The sequence below is a fragment of the Brachypodium distachyon genome, chromosome 3, assembly GCF_000005505.3.
Source record: "Brachypodium distachyon strain Bd21 chromosome 3, Brachypodium_distachyon_v3.0, whole genome shotgun sequence".
In the NCBI taxonomy this organism is placed as follows: domain Eukaryota; kingdom Viridiplantae; phylum Streptophyta; class Magnoliopsida; order Poales; family Poaceae; genus Brachypodium; species Brachypodium distachyon.
In genome coordinates this window covers 35,602,858-35,618,064 of record NC_016133.3, presented here as the reverse complement: position 1 = coordinate 35,618,064, position 15,207 = coordinate 35,602,858, and the positions used below count along the sequence as shown (strand labels likewise).

Below are 15,207 nucleotides of genomic sequence, written 5' to 3'. Positions count from 1 at the left end.
TTTTGATAACTTGTTCGGAACACTTTTACAATCTCAGATTTCTTCTTGGTGAATACGGTCCTCGTGCCGGTTTTCGAAAATAAACAGACTTGCAGTTTCTAGCAGCGCAGGTGACCAGGCGCGTGCGTGACCGAGTGCTCCGCTAGCCCTGCCGTTGCCTGCCGTCCCCCACGGGAAAATCGGCAAGTGGCATGGCGCGGCGGCCGTCTCTTCTCTGTCTGCAGCGTTGCGGCTACGACTGCATTTCCTTTTTGTTTTGAGAAAACAAGATTACGTATTCGGAGCCTTGAAATACGTCTACGCAGCAACGCACGCGCGTATCCATCCCCGTATGCCGTATATATAATCCGGCTTCCTCCTCCACTGCCCCCTTTCCTTCACCGCAGAGCTGAGCCGGAGGAGGAGGTAAGAAAGGCCCAAAGGGGGAGGGAAGCACGCCAAGCCGAGTCGGATCCGCCCGCCACGCGACGACGATCCGGTCGCGGATCGGAGATGCCACCGCCTGGCTCCTTCCCGCTGTACTAGCTGAGAACTTTTTTTTTTTACTTCCAGTCGGATCCCCGGGCTGGTCCGATTGGCTTGACGCCCGCGGAAGCTCGATCTCGCCGTGCGAGGTTGGTGGATTGTTGATTTGGGGGCGGATTTGGGTGTTGCGTGTGTGGGGGTGTGGGTTGGAGTCGGTGGGAGCTAGGGTTCCAGTCGGCGGGTGGGCCAGGTAGGCCGGGTGGGCGAGAGTGGGCGAGATGACGACGCGGCGGGTGAGGCGGCGGACGTGCAGGGAGAAGGGGAAGGGGAAGGAGGTTGTGGAGGAGGAGGGGAGGGTTGTGGAGGAGGGGAGGAGCTTGCGGGGTTGCGTGGCGGCGGAGGATGGGGATGGGGGCCGGGAGGAGGTGGGCGGCGAGGGCGTGGACTGGACGCTGCTCCCGGACGACACGGCGCTGCAGCTGTTCGCGCGGCTGAGCTACCGTGACCGCGCGAGCTTGGGGGCGACGTGCCGGACCTGGAGGGCGCTCGGCTCGTCTCCGTGCCTGTGGAGCGCGCTCGACCTGCGCCCGCACCGGTGCGACGCCCAGGTCGCGTCCTCGCTTGCCTCTCGGTGCGGGGGCCTGCGGAGGCTGCGGCTTCGGGGCCACGAGGCGGCCGCGGCGGTGGCCTCCTGCCTCCGCGCCCGCGACCTCCGCGAGGTGGTGGCTGACGGCTGCCGCGGGCTCACGGACGCCACCCTCGCCGTCCTTGCTGCGAGGCATGAGGCGCTGGAGAGCCTCCAGATTGGGCCAGACCCCCTCGAGCATGTCTCCAGCGATGCCCTCCACCATGTCGCGCTCTGCTGCTCGCGCCTCCGCCGCCTCCGTCTCTCGGGTCTTCGTGAAGCTACCGCGGATGCCATCGGAGCTCTTGCGCGCCACTGCCCTCACCTCGAGGATGTGGCCTTCCTTGACTGTGTCGTTGTAGATGAGTCTGCCCTAGGCGACATCCATTCCCTCCGATTCCTCTCTGTAGCAGGATGCCTGAACATGAAATGGGCTACAGCATCCGCCTCATGGGCTCAGCTCCCCTCTCTAGTCGCCGTTGATGTCTCCCGCACTGATGTGTCTCCAAATGCTATCTCCCGCCTAATATCCCACTCCAAAACCCTTGAGCTTATATGTGCGGTTAACTGCAAATCTGTCGAAGAGGAACAAGCACATGATCCTGCTGTATTTAGGAACTCCAAGGGCAAGCTTGTGCTCACCATTACGAGTGACATTTTCAAATCTATTGCCTCGCTGTTTCCTGGCAAGGCTGTGAAGGAGCATGGGGTGTTCAATGAGTGTAATTGGAGGGACAAAAACAAGGTGCTTGGTCATATGATGAGCTGGCTTGAGTGGATCCTCTCTCAATCGCTTCTACGAATTGCAGAGTCCAACCCGTATGGTATGGATGAATTCTGGTTGCAGCAGGGCACATCAATGCTGCTGAGCTTAGTGAAGAGCTCACAGGAGGATGTGCAGGAGCGTGCAGCTACCACAATTGCTACATATGTGGTTATTGATGATGAAACTGCGAATGTCGATGCTGCAAGGTCGGAGGCGGTGATGCGGGATGGGGGCATTCCACTGCTACTGGACCTTGCAAGGTGCTCAAGGGTGAGCGCACAGTCTGAAGCAGCAAAGGTAATAAATTATTTGGTTATACTCCATGGTTCCCACAATTTGTATTCCACTATCTGCTCACATTAGTTCATGCCACAATGCAGGCTATTGCCAACTTATCGGTGAATGCCAAGGTTGCGAAGGTGGTCGCAGATGAGGGGGGTATCACAATATTCACTAATTTGGCCAAGTCGACGAATCGGCTTGTTGCTGAAGAAGCCGCTGGTGGCCTTTGGAACCTATCTGTGGGCGAGGAGCACAAGGTTGTTATTTTCAAATGTTGATTTTGTTTGCTTCCTTTGACATGGGTATCATGTGTAGTAACTGCTAATAATTAATTGATTGCTCCTTTTTAGGCGTCTATTGCAGCAGCTGGTGGTATAAAGGCTTTGGTTGATCTCATATTTCGCTGGCCTGCTGGGACTGATGGAGTTCTTGTGTGTAACTTTTAAACTTCACATTTGCAGAACTTATACTTTTACTTGTGGATTATATGGCAAACAGCCTCTCGTGACTTTTGCTCCTTTTTTTTTCTTCATTAGGAACGTGCTGCTGGTGCACTTGCAAACCTAGCTGCTGATGACAAGTGTAGCTTGGAGGTTGCAAAGGCTGGTGGTGTCCACGCTTTGGTTACGCTTGCTCGATCGTGTAAACTTGAGGGTGTCTTAGAACAGGTAAGCAGAACATCATGCGTTCACTCTTATTCATTTTTTTATATAAATAAACTTGTAGAATTTTATACTAGCAATACCATTGTCAGTTGATACCAAAAGTTCTATAAGACAGATTTGTTACTATGAAGGCATAATGCACACATAAACATGCAAGTTTTCATCTTTAATACTCCATAGCTGTACAGATGCATATGTGTCATCTGCAGCTTCTTGCCAATTGGACTTTTATCCTGCCTTATATGGATCGTCTGGATTATGCATACTGCATTTTCCAGGCACCTGATGGACTGATGCAATGTTTCTTGCATGGATAGCTACAAACTTATTTTGCTTGTCCAGATCACGCTTATTGCATGTTTCTATGTAAATTTCACAACATAGTTACTGGATTTGCTGCAACACCCTTCAAACCCCAATCCCGATGGAGCGATCTAGATTGGGTTGAATTTGATGCCGATCACTAGGGATTCGATGTCCAGTTCGTTGATGATGGCTAACCAAAATTGGGTACCAACAAAGAAAACAAGAGGAGTACGTCGCTATTTAACGATGCCATTGACATCACCACTACAGTGCAGTTTGCCCTCCCGTCGGCATTGACGCCATTGAGTCGTTCGGCGACGTATAGATCTGCAGTCTTGAGTGCTTATGTGTGGATGAGGTGAGGAAGATGGAGCCTTGGACAGGATGGAATCAATCGAGTGATCTTTTTCTGCAAACAGATTGGAGGAGAAATAGAGAACAAGAGAGGTGGCTATGGGGCAACGTCCAGAGCTTCGAGTGCAAGAGGAAGTTAGGCAGCTTCCCAGGGTTATCTGATTCTCTTGCCCTGAGGGGTCATGGGCTGTGTGGGCTGACTAGGCCCATATCCTTTTTTGCCTTTCTGTTTGAATCTTTTGTGCCTAATTGTCTGGTTCACAAACTTTATTTTCAAACCGGTGATGTATAATCCCTTTCGAAATCGATTAGTAGAAACTGACAATTGTGAACCGAGCAAAACTGCGAATCAGGTAGCTATGTTTCACGACCTGAGTGGATTCATAGTGTAGGTGTAAGTTTAGAACCTAGTTTAATTTAACATTTTTAATCATGCTTGAAACCATTTGAATTTGCTGAAGAGATGCTTTAAATATCTGTTTTGCGAAACTGTAGCAATTCTCCGCATTGTCTTAAGATCTACAATACAAGTAAATGGTGAAGTACAGCGGTGGCTCAGTCCTTTGTTTTTACCCTTTATGTTCATCATCTCTATATTTTTGCTGTGTTGTTATTTCCTAATTCTATTGTTGTTGTATGTGTAGGCTGCAAGAGCTCTAGCTAACTTAGCTGCACATGGAGATAACAACAACAATAATGCCGCTGTAGGTCAGGAAGCAGGGGCTCTTGAGGCATTAGTGCAGCTAACATGTTCTCAGAACGAGGGTGTAAGGTACACTTCTAGTTGACATGCTTTGGCCTATGTAGCTTTGAAACTGCAATATCTGCCTTCTTCCTTGACATATACCAGATTAACCAAAGGTAGTATTGTGCCTTCTTTTATGTGTTCAATTAGGCAAGAAGCTGCTGGTGCTTTGTGGAACCTTTCTTTTGATGATAGAAATCGTGAAGCTATTGCTGCTGCGGGTGGCGTTCAAGCATTGGTATACCTTCTCTCTTTTCTTAAACCTACTCAAATATGAGAGTTTTCTTCTCACATAGATGACTTTGTTTTTATACTTTAGGTTTCACTTGCGCAAGAATGTCTGAATGCTTCAGAAGGCCTTCAGGAGAGAGCTGCTGGTGCATTATGGGGATTATCTGTTTCAGAATCTAACAGGTAACTTCCAACTTTTACTATACTAATCCAATTGTCACAATATTATTACTAGTGAACTGTTTAAGTTACGTCAATCATGATAGCTTATATTTTATCTAGGCTTCGCAATTGTCACAACATTATTACTTGATGTAGTTCACTACATGGTTTTATTGCTTATTGCCAGTAATAGTTTATGCTATGTAAGATATAATGAATCTTGTAGATATCTTCTTCACTATCATAGAGCTCGCTAGCTGATTCACCAATCTTGCACCATGTACCAAATCGCTCTATTTCAAGATATGCATTTGTGATGTTTGCTTATGAGATGGACAAGTTGTGAGGAAATAAACATTCGAGGAAATTCCAAGGTTTGTGCTGTTGGAAGCTGTGAAAGGTTGCTTAGTTTCTATCAGTAAAAGGAAGTTTAAAAGGAAATTTAAGTCAAAACTTAAAAGATTGCCTGGTTCCATATGTTAAAATTTCAAATTTTAATCCGTTCAGAAATCAGAATCCACGACTTCTTTTTAGCTGGATTGCAATGAAGGTTAAAGAAAGTCCGCTTTTGGTATGCTCTTAGATTGGGCCTCAAGTTTCTAGATAACATATCTGAGGAAGTATCTGAGAGCTGTGCCCTTGCCGAATTAGGGACCAATCATACGGTTACCAGGTGCATATTTTTTGGTTGCACTTGAACATCTCAATCTCGCCCTCCTTTGGAAGCTTTTGATGCAGATATAGCCATGGGGAAGAAAAACAAAGATTTATTTTGTAGAATGTGTATAGGGAAAACAAAAGGTTTTTTCTCCAGAATCTGTATCATGTCAATTGCACGTGTCAGGCTTTGATGGTTGTTCTGCCATAGAGGGAGTTTGGCTGCTAAACTTTTAAAAACTTCTCCATCAGTATTTTAGTTATTTCTTGATTCCACGTAGTTAGTGACAACTTTTCATTGCACTTTTCAGCATTGCGATTGGACAGGAGGGTGGTGTTGCACCATTGCTCACAATGGCACAATCAGATGCTGAAGTAAGTTCCCTGGACACTTAGATACTAGTTATGTTTTGATACATGTCATGTTCATGCCCGGATACATTGGGTTACCAAAGAACTTCAGTCATTCTTTGTTTCATAAATGGCCTCTTGTTGGTCCTAGGCAGCACATGTGCAGCCAATTTGTGATCTAAAGTCAATTAGATGTCTTACTTTATCAGTGCCATTGCTTTCTTGTTAAGGTTTGCTCCTACTTTGCTGTGCTAAGTGATTCTGTAGTTCATATCGATAGTTGCCATATATGGTATTTACTGCAGGACCTAATGACTCGTTTCTGCAGGATGTTCATGAGACGGCTGCAGGGGCATTGTGGAATCTTGCTTTCTATTCCAGTAATGCTCTCCGTATAGTTGAAGAAGGTGGGGTGCCTATCCTTGTGCACCTATGCTCGTCATCAGGGTCAAAGATGGCTCGGTTCATGTCTGCGCTTGCCCTTGCTTATATGTTTGATCGAAGGTATGCTTTTTATGAAATTGACCATGCTTGTTTGTTTGTTTGTCAATCAGTATAAATATGGCCTTACGTTCTGAGTTGAACAAGGAGTACCACCAATATGTTAACAGTATGATATCGTGTTACAGCGTTAATTTTATCCTGTAGTGTTAGCTTCAATTTTGTCCATGTAATTGATTTGTGTGTACTTCTAGTAGAGTGAACTACACACCATGATAGTAATAGGTGAAAATCAGTTGCTCTGAGAACTTTGATAGCAGCTATTTCGGAGCTTATTTTATATAATTTTACTTCAGTGACTTTACTCCAACCAAACTGCCCAGGCCAGCAGAATATCTGTCATAATAAATTAGATTGCTGGATTTGAGGACTTCTGTGTTAAACATTTTAAAAGGACGATGGTTGAGCATCATGTCATGTCTGCATCCATCAGTCTAGCATGTTGCTATAGCCTATAAGAGCTACCTTTTGTATATAGTGCTGCTGTTAGTTATATCTTAAGAATGCCCAGTTTTAGCCGCTCTTGTTAAGTATCTTAAATTTGTTGTAATAAGACAAACCTCAAGTACTTTATCCACGTGCCATCCAAAACCTGCATCCATAGTCACAGGAAATAATCTGATTGCTTGCGTGGTTTTATGTGGTATTGTGATTAGTATGAGTGGCTCTTTGTCCCTGCCCAGCGCCGCCTCCTGCAACCCTGCCCCTGCCTTGCGCCGCCTCCTGCAAGCCTGACCAAGCCCATGGCCAGCACCGCCGCCTCTCATCTGCATCCGCCGCAGCTCATCCCTATCCCCAGCGCCGCTCCCTCCTCTCCATGCTCAGCGCCACCTGCGCCCCTGCCCTCCCGATCCCCCTCCCGCTACCTCTCTCTCTCTCTCTCTCTCAATCCCGACGACGGTGGCCGGTCTAGCGCTGCCTGCACACAGATCGGAGACACCCTGTCCAAGATCCGGGGCGGCTCCATCCTCCAAGTGCGGCAGACGGTGGTGAGGGCAGCACAATAAGATGGCGATGGCAGACGGAGACGGGGCGTACCTGGGCGGAGGATTCGGAGGGAGGGAGACTTCCGGCTCTGTGGTTGATGGATGGGGAACCCCGAGCTCGATATGGGCACGGCTCGAGATGGAGGGCTTTTTTTGGGCCATATTCCCTAAATTCAGCTCCTGGAGATGCTCTTACAGCATTGGCTTACTTCATTGCTGGTTGTCAGAGTACGTCTAGATGACTTGTCGAATATTGTGTGCATCATTCTTTGACAGTGCAATTGAAATAGAAGCATTGCATCTTCATATTCCATGATGTCTAGAAGGCAGTTGTGAGAAACTATATACATTATTAATATTTTTGGTTTATTGTTACCATGAAGCACCGTTGCATTAAGCTGCAAGTCATAAGATAAAAAAAGCCTTCCAAGAGTTTTGTGCAGCCGTACCTATATACGGGTCTGAATATTTTGCATTTGCTTGAGGTTAGCTAACTATTTTGCTAATACATGGTTGATGGTATGCCATAGTTTGCTTGTCCTTAATTGGGTGGCCCATAGAACGCAGGTAGTCCTTGTATAATAAAAATATTAAATTGGTTAGCAGAAATTGGGTATTGATTGCTAAATGCACATGATTTTCTTAATAAAGGAAATTTCATGTTTTAATTCTGAAATTTGTGAACTGACAGAATGGATGAGGTTGCCATTGTTGGGACTTCCTCAGAGGGCAGTTCCAAGGGTGCTACTGTCGAGGGAGCTAGACGAATGGCATTGAAGCATATACAACTCTTTGTGTTGACGTTTTCAGATCCACAAGTGTTCTCGACAGCTGCAGCTTCCTCAGCCCCAGCAGCGCTATCTCAGGTTGCTGAAGCAGTGTTTATACAAGAAGCTGGACACCTGAGATGCAGGTTTGGCTTTACACCCAAAAAAAAAACTTGGCTATTCTTTGGATAGGGTTCAGGAAACAATTTAAAGATGATTCATGTTTTATTTCATGCATTTTATTCGAATCTTAAAATTGTTTCCTGAACTCTATCTAAAGAATAACTAAGATTTTTGCGAATCTTTTCATCATGATATAAATGTAGTTAAGAGAACATATTTCTAATATTTTCCTTTGCTTCCTCCAGTGGTGCTGAGATTGGTAGATTTGTTGCCATGCTTCGGAATCCTACATCAGTTCTCCGTGCTTGTGCTGCATTTGCCCTTCTTCAGGTTTGTTTTTTTCCTTAGCATCTAATGCTATTTGTATCAGCCTTATTTGTTGGAGTTACCAGGATTGAACACCTGCACTCCAAGGTACACAAGGAGGCCAATTTCTGTTTACTTTTGTGCATCATAGAATAGTGGCATCAGCATGATTAATCTTTAGGAAGAAGGGAGAACCAATATGATGATTAATCCCAACTTTGCAGTTCTTTTTACATCTCATTGTGCTTTCTTTCCTTTTTCAGATTTCCTTTTACTTATTCTAGAAAAAAAAGATTTCCTTTTACCAGAATTCTGTTTCGTTTTGATCATGCTTAAGGCTAGCTGAGTCATGTATATGGCCAACTCTTTTCCTATATGGATAGATAGGTTTTCTAGACAAGAATATAAATAGGGAACCTACCAATCCAAACAAGACCTGTATATTTTATCCTATGTCTTCCTTTTTGTTGTCTGGTACAAAACAATTTTACCATCTGATAGCACTATTAAAATTTAATGGGAAATACTCTTCAAAATCATGCAGTTCACAATCCCTGGAGGTCGGCATGCGGTGCACCATGCAGGCCTTCTGCAGAAAGCAGGAGCAGCTCGAGTCTTGCGTGCAGCAGCGGCAGCAACATCAGCTTCCATCGAGGCCAAAGTGTTCGCCAGAATTGTCCTTAGGAATCTGGAACACCATCAGGCAGGGACTTCAATCTGAAACTACAGAGGCGAGCAGTTTGTAAGTGCACTGCTAATCCCCCACAAGGCGTAGCTTCTGACGCCGCCTGCACTGGCCTCAAAACAGGCACAAACTCAAAGTGCCTGTCCGCGCGAGCAGTGACCTTTGGGACTCCACCTAATCAGAACCGTGAGACAAAATGAATGCAATCTGGCGATGGTTGGCTGTTGTTGAGTGTGCAATTTTTATGTTAATTTATCCGGCGTGTAAAAGTAACTTCAAAAGGTTAGGATCGGTAGGACTTGAGAGCTTTGATGGTATATACATCTTTAAGCTATGGGTAAATTGCTACCTGGTGATTTAAGGTGCGTGACAGCAGGAAACATTGTTGGGCTGCTTCACTTATTGCAACAACACATGTAATGTAAACTTGTAGATGTGCTACTGCTGATTTGATATATGAATCGCCCCCCATGAGTACTCCTGTACATTTTTAGGTAAAGTATTCCGGTACTTCTTGCAAATTATGTGTGGTTTCCTAACCTGCGTTTTACAGAATTCTTGTTAGGTACTATTTCGGTTTAAAGAGCCTACGCATCATCTCTAGGTCAAGATTTAACATGAGTTTTATATCACAAATTACATCATTTGAAATTTCAATTGAAATTTCAAATGTGCTATTTTCTAATGATATATCTTTTATGATACATTACATTAGTTAAATCATCAATCTAAAGGTATGCGCATGACCTGCAAACTGAAACGGAGGTATTAGAATCGACCCGCGTGTGGCAAACTTGTCGGATCTGCTATTTGTTTAGACAACTGATATTTTCTATTTCTTCCGTCCCATACTTCCCATACTATAACTCAAATTTGTTCAAATATGGATATATCTATACTTAAAAAATGTCTAGGAGGGAGTACGATTTTACCCTGTTCAGACTACGACTTCTAGTTAAATGAAGCATCTAGCTCGACTGGATCGGTCAATGTTTGCCCAAACCTGACTCCATGGTGATCGGAAGGGAAACCATTACACTTTGACTTGTATGATTTCCCCCATTTTGCCCAACGCAGGTAAACATTTACAATCCCAACTCTTTCTGTATTCTTTTCGTGATTTTTTTCCTTCGTTTTCTCTCCTTTTCACCAGTGTATTTTTTACAGCAATTGATGCAGCAGGGCTTACAAAGACCGATACACGCGTGGTTCTATCCTCAATCCAACAAGATCCGACGAGCACTCTGCTTCAATGATCCACACGACGGCTTCAAGTAAGGCACGATGTACTTCTTCATGTCGCTCCTGGAGATGCGGAGGTGACCTCCTGGAACTGACACAAACTTGACGCGCCCGGTCTCGTCCAGAGTCCTCAAGCCGATCCAGTCTTCAGTATATAGTTTTGTCTACGCACAAGACATTTTCTTACTAAGTAATGAACAAATAACAAGAACTGCAAGAAAATTGCTGGACATATCTTACAATGCCCAGTATAAGCATCCAAAGTTTGCAATCCAGCAGAAGAATTACAGTACCTTCTGAGGAGGTAGCACTGGATTAAAAGAGCCATCAGGGTAATAACCAAACCATGCAGTTTCCCGAGGTATTAAGACTGCATCGTCCTGGAACTGTTTAACAGTTCAGAAAGGAAAGATGTTAGCTTATCAGCAGATGCAGTATCCGACATTATAGAATGCAGAAGACAAAAGTGGATGAACTGAGTCACTGAGATAGTGGATTCTGTCTCCATTTTGTCAGATCATGTACAATGTTGATCATTGAGTATGGTTTCATGTTTATTTGTTACTCTTATTTTGCATCTCCAGAATGACTAACTTTATTTGGTGATTATGAAAAAGTTACTCTTATTTTGCATCTCCAAAATGACTAACTTTATTTGGTGATTATGAAAAAGATAATAACTATAGTGCACACTAGTGCGGAGTATCAAATCAACGATCGTAGTAATACTGTGTAATTATCTTGCATGAAAATGAAACAAAATGTAATTTCGGTCCGTTCTGGTCACTGCAAGTGGGTAAAACAACGGCATTATGCATGCTCAACACACCATGATTAACACCAAGTTCTCCAAGCTGCTGAATCTTTCTTTGTATGTAGCGTTTCTTTCACTTGGTATCTCATTATTAAGCTTTGGAAGAAATTTGCATCCCTTCAAATATTCTGCCATATCCTGGAAAATAAGAGAGATTAGTCTAATTAGTGTTATTCACAAACGTAAACCGGAATAGCTCCAATTGTACTTTAGAGGATCACAGAAGTTCTCATGAATGGTTTCATTTAGGATCAGAACACAACAATATAAACATTGCAGCTTTACAGACCAGCAAGAGTTATGTGTTACAGTAGAACACTAGTAGATGGTTGACCATGAAAAGGAGAAACAATAGAACTGGAAAAGAACGATGATGGGAATATAGAATAAATAACTCACAGTGGGAATCTTTAGGTAACCACTAGGAGCAAGGTGTGCCTGTAATTTCACCGATCTCAAGTTATTTCACAGAAAACAGTCCATTTCACGTCTAATAATGATAGCAACTGTGACAAAAAAAACAGACAGCACATACAAACCTGCACATAGTTTGAATATATCTCCAATTGAATCAGAGCATCAACAAGAATACAAAGGATGCCGGACTGCAAAGACAAAAGGTTTAACATCACAGTAACAACACGTAGGCTGTATAAAACAATATAACTGGGCTGAGTATCCAAGTTCCTCGAACAACTAAACATAATGCAAAAGACGAGTCAACTAAATTTCTTATACAAACATTACGTCAATCACACTCCATGAAAAGATGATAGACGGTATATATATATTCACAGGGACACACAGACAGAGGCACTGTCAACAGCGATCATAAGAATATACTCCCTCCATTTCACAATCTATGTGAATGGAGGAATGGAGATAATCATAAAACAACATCTATCAGGACCAGAGGGATTAGTGCCTCTTTTGCAGCGAGGTATTGAGTCTACCAGTAGTTATCCATGAAGTAGTGATCGTCTGTTTATTACTAATATTAATCCATTTTAGTTGATACTGTAACATGTAGCCTACACTTTAAATATTAAATTGATGCAAAAGAAAAGAACATTTACGGATGAAGTGAGCTTACACCGCAAAGAGGCACTGAAGCAGTACCAGCGTGAGGACCCCCAATTGAGATGAAATTCTTTACCTGTTGCAATCATTAAAAATATAGTTCCCCCAGAAGAAGTGAAGAAAATACAGCAGAAGCTACAAAGTGTATGCAGTAAAGGAAAAGTCATAGTTATTACTTGCAGGAACAACAATAATGTTTGAAAGAAGTAAGCGTGGTATACACACATATATGAAGTGAGCACCAACTCATAACATTTTTCGTCCTCTTTTTCATAAACACACAAACAGTTCTTAGAATTACAAATTTTCTTGAGTGTTCCTATCATAATGTTTCTCTATTTGTATTTCCATCATAACATATGTGGGTGCAGGTCAAAAGGTTAGCTCGCTTATTTGGCTGAATCAAATTAGGTTAGTGATTATTACATGAAAATGAACAGAAAAAATTTGCTCACCGGTGGTCCATCATCGCAGTACTCAATCACTGCACGGCCAATTAAGTTCCCCTGTAAATGAAATGGTCAAAGATGAGTATAGTTTAGCACATGAGGAAAACTAGCGTCAAGTGATCTAGTGATGGATAATCTAGTGCAAGTACATAATGACCATCAGTAAAAACTGCTGCTAAATCAACAAGCCAATAAGAACTTATCGCAGTACACTCCAAATTTAGTGTATTCAATTGGGTCTACGGAGCAAGATGAGACATGTCCACATGGTTCGTTAAGTACTTAGCAGTTACTCATGGACATCATCAGAATTTCTTAGCTCTGGTAAGACATTTGAATTATAATAGTACTCCCTCCGATCCATATTAATTGTCGAAATATTACATGTACCTAGACGCTTTTTAGGCATAAATACATCCATATTTGAGCAAATTTGAGACAATTAATATGGATCGGAGGGAGTAGTAACAAAATAAGAACACCGTAATAAAGAGAAGATATTAAGAAGATGCACGTTACAACTTATATAATTAAATTTCTTGCCAAACCCAAAATAGCAGAGCAGCATGAACACACCTGAGAAAGGCCAATTATGTTGTAACCTTCATGGAGATCTTTCATTTCCTTTACCTGGAAAACCAATTCCAGCAATGATACAGTACCTTGACAGCTCGTATATTATACAAAAATGCAGTTCTGGATATCTTGTGTCACCTTGTTGCAAACTGCATTTGCCTGTGGATGAGCGCATAATCTTAGGAACTTCTACAATGAACATTCTATTCAGTTAAGAAAATTGAGAGTAAGAAACCAACCTGCTCTTGCAGTGGCATTATCCAAGAGTCCCATGATCCTCTCCCAATTTCCCTGTAGAGGAAATGTTTACATTCCACCAAGGAAACTCGAGAACAAATGCCGCATGATCTAGGTTCTACCATATCTAATCAAGAGGAGCCTAATTAATCCTACACTACAGGAGTACATGGTACACTACTGGCCCTGGAAGCTAGCAGAAGAATTTCATAGCAAAAGCTAGATACACATGGCTCAAACTCTTAATTTAGGTGAAGCTGCACTCAGATATTCAAGCAAGAGGAGCCTCATTAAATTAGCATCGCTAATTTGAAAATCTTAATTTATTGGCATTCACATGGAAAACAAACTAACAGTTAATACTATATAATGTAACACAAATCATTGAATTAACTCACAAATTCCATACCAGCATTCATATTGTCAGGGAAAAAATGTTGCAACTTCCACCTAAAACAGTACTGTTTCGTTGCTTAATAAGCAAGCAACACAGCAATCCAAAAACTTCCAAAAGCACAAATCAGCAACCCAACATGGTCCCACAGACCTCAAGTTTCTATCTCTGATCAATACAAGCATACATACCGGTAGATAAATCAACAACCCCCACATACTTCTCTGTAATCAACTGTCGACGTGAGTGCATAAGCATACGAACAACAAGATAAGTTAAAGAAAAACGGAGGGAGAGAGGAAGAGAGAAGCCAGTACATGCAGTAGCCCTTGGACCCCGACCACTTCCCGAGCTCATCAGTGAACGAGGCGATTCCGTCGTTCCCGCACTGGTCCCCAATCCCTGCGACCGAGCACAACTAGCAAGCATCAAGGATAAATCCTAACCGGAACCGACACCGAGGAGGGGTGGTGGGCGCAAAACCCTAACCGTGCAGGACGATGAAGGGCACGGCGGAAGCCACCGGCGCGAGCGCTGCGCAGGCGGCGAGGACAAGGACTAGGACGAGGACGGCCATCGGTGAGGAGGGTCGAGCGCTAGGTCTAAGGCTTCGCCTCTCTCGTTCCTGCTCTCCAGACCAGTCTCCCCCGTCGCCTCGCGCGGAGTGGGGGCTTCTCTTGGCGAAGCGGCGAAGAAATGGTGAATTGGGGCCGGCGGGACTGGGGAGAAGAGGGAGGAAGAGAGAGTCTGGTCGGGTGGACCCCAGTGTCAGAGACACTTGGTGTGACAGTTGCGACATCGTGGCTCGGAGCAGAATGGGCTCACAGACAGGTGGGCCCGCGGATAACGAACAATGCGGTGGTTGATTCGCGAGTGGTTGTGCTTTATCGCACGAGACTGACATTTGGGACCCACTTAACCAGTGGCGTTGCTTGTAAGAAGAGCCGTGTAGTCCCGCCTCGAGCTGTTGCTTGCAAGAAAGAAATGGGTGCTCTTGCTTTATCTTAAACCAAAAATCGAGTTTTCATTTCTTTCTTTGTTTGCCCGTGAATCATTTTAAGTTGCTTAGGTCACGTAGCTTGATTCTGAAAACACCGAGCACGTGATGGAAATATGAGCAATTTACCACAAAATTTAATAGATAAAAACAGTAAATAAAACATGTGAAATATTGCAACCACGAATAATTTGCTACAAGAATTAATCAACATAGATAGTGCGTAAACATGACTAGATCAAACACAGTAGCCATGCAAACATATGAACAAAACACATCTAACGCAAGAACTAAACATACGAATTGCAGCATGGTCTCAAGTATGGAAACAGTGATACGTACGGTGCAGTGACAGAACCACCAGTGTTTCCGTTCCCAGTCATATTGATGCCGAGGATGTCGTCGACCTCTGGGAAGAAGTCGTCGTAGGGGAAGGAGTTG

General features: G+C 43.7%; 2 protein-coding genes across 2 annotated transcripts; one reads left to right on the top strand and one right to left on the bottom strand.

Moving 5' to 3' along the window:
• Window positions 1-324: 324 nt before the first annotated feature.
• LOC100823391 (protein ARABIDILLO 1) lies at window positions 325-9,476 on the top strand. The gene is made up of 12 exons (XM_003574291.4): window positions 325-2,153; window positions 2,237-2,395; window positions 2,489-2,569; window positions 2,675-2,806; window positions 4,108-4,235; window positions 4,359-4,446; window positions 4,528-4,622; window positions 5,570-5,633; window positions 5,938-6,113; window positions 7,788-8,009; window positions 8,232-8,316; window positions 8,837-9,476. Exons 1-12 carry the CDS (start codon window positions 744-746, stop codon window positions 9,011-9,013), a joined length of 2,817 nt encoding a protein of 938 aa, XP_003574339.1. The 5' UTR covers window positions 325-743; the 3' UTR covers window positions 9,014-9,476.
• Window positions 9,477-9,969: 493 nt separating this feature from the next.
• Window positions 9,970-14,583, bottom strand: LOC100834215 (palmitoyl-protein thioesterase 1). The gene is made up of 12 exons (XM_003572040.4): window positions 14,259-14,583; window positions 14,087-14,171; window positions 13,378-13,429; window positions 13,277-13,297; window positions 13,139-13,192; window positions 12,569-12,619; window positions 12,127-12,189; window positions 11,573-11,638; window positions 11,433-11,471; window positions 11,049-11,171; window positions 10,513-10,605; window positions 9,970-10,383 (listed from the first exon to the last, which is right to left on the bottom strand). Exons 1-12 carry the CDS (start codon window positions 14,566-14,568, stop codon window positions 10,195-10,197), a joined length of 1,146 nt encoding a protein of 381 aa, XP_003572088.3. The 5' UTR covers window positions 14,569-14,583; the 3' UTR covers window positions 9,970-10,194.
• Between the last annotated feature and the right edge of the window lie 624 nt (window positions 14,584-15,207).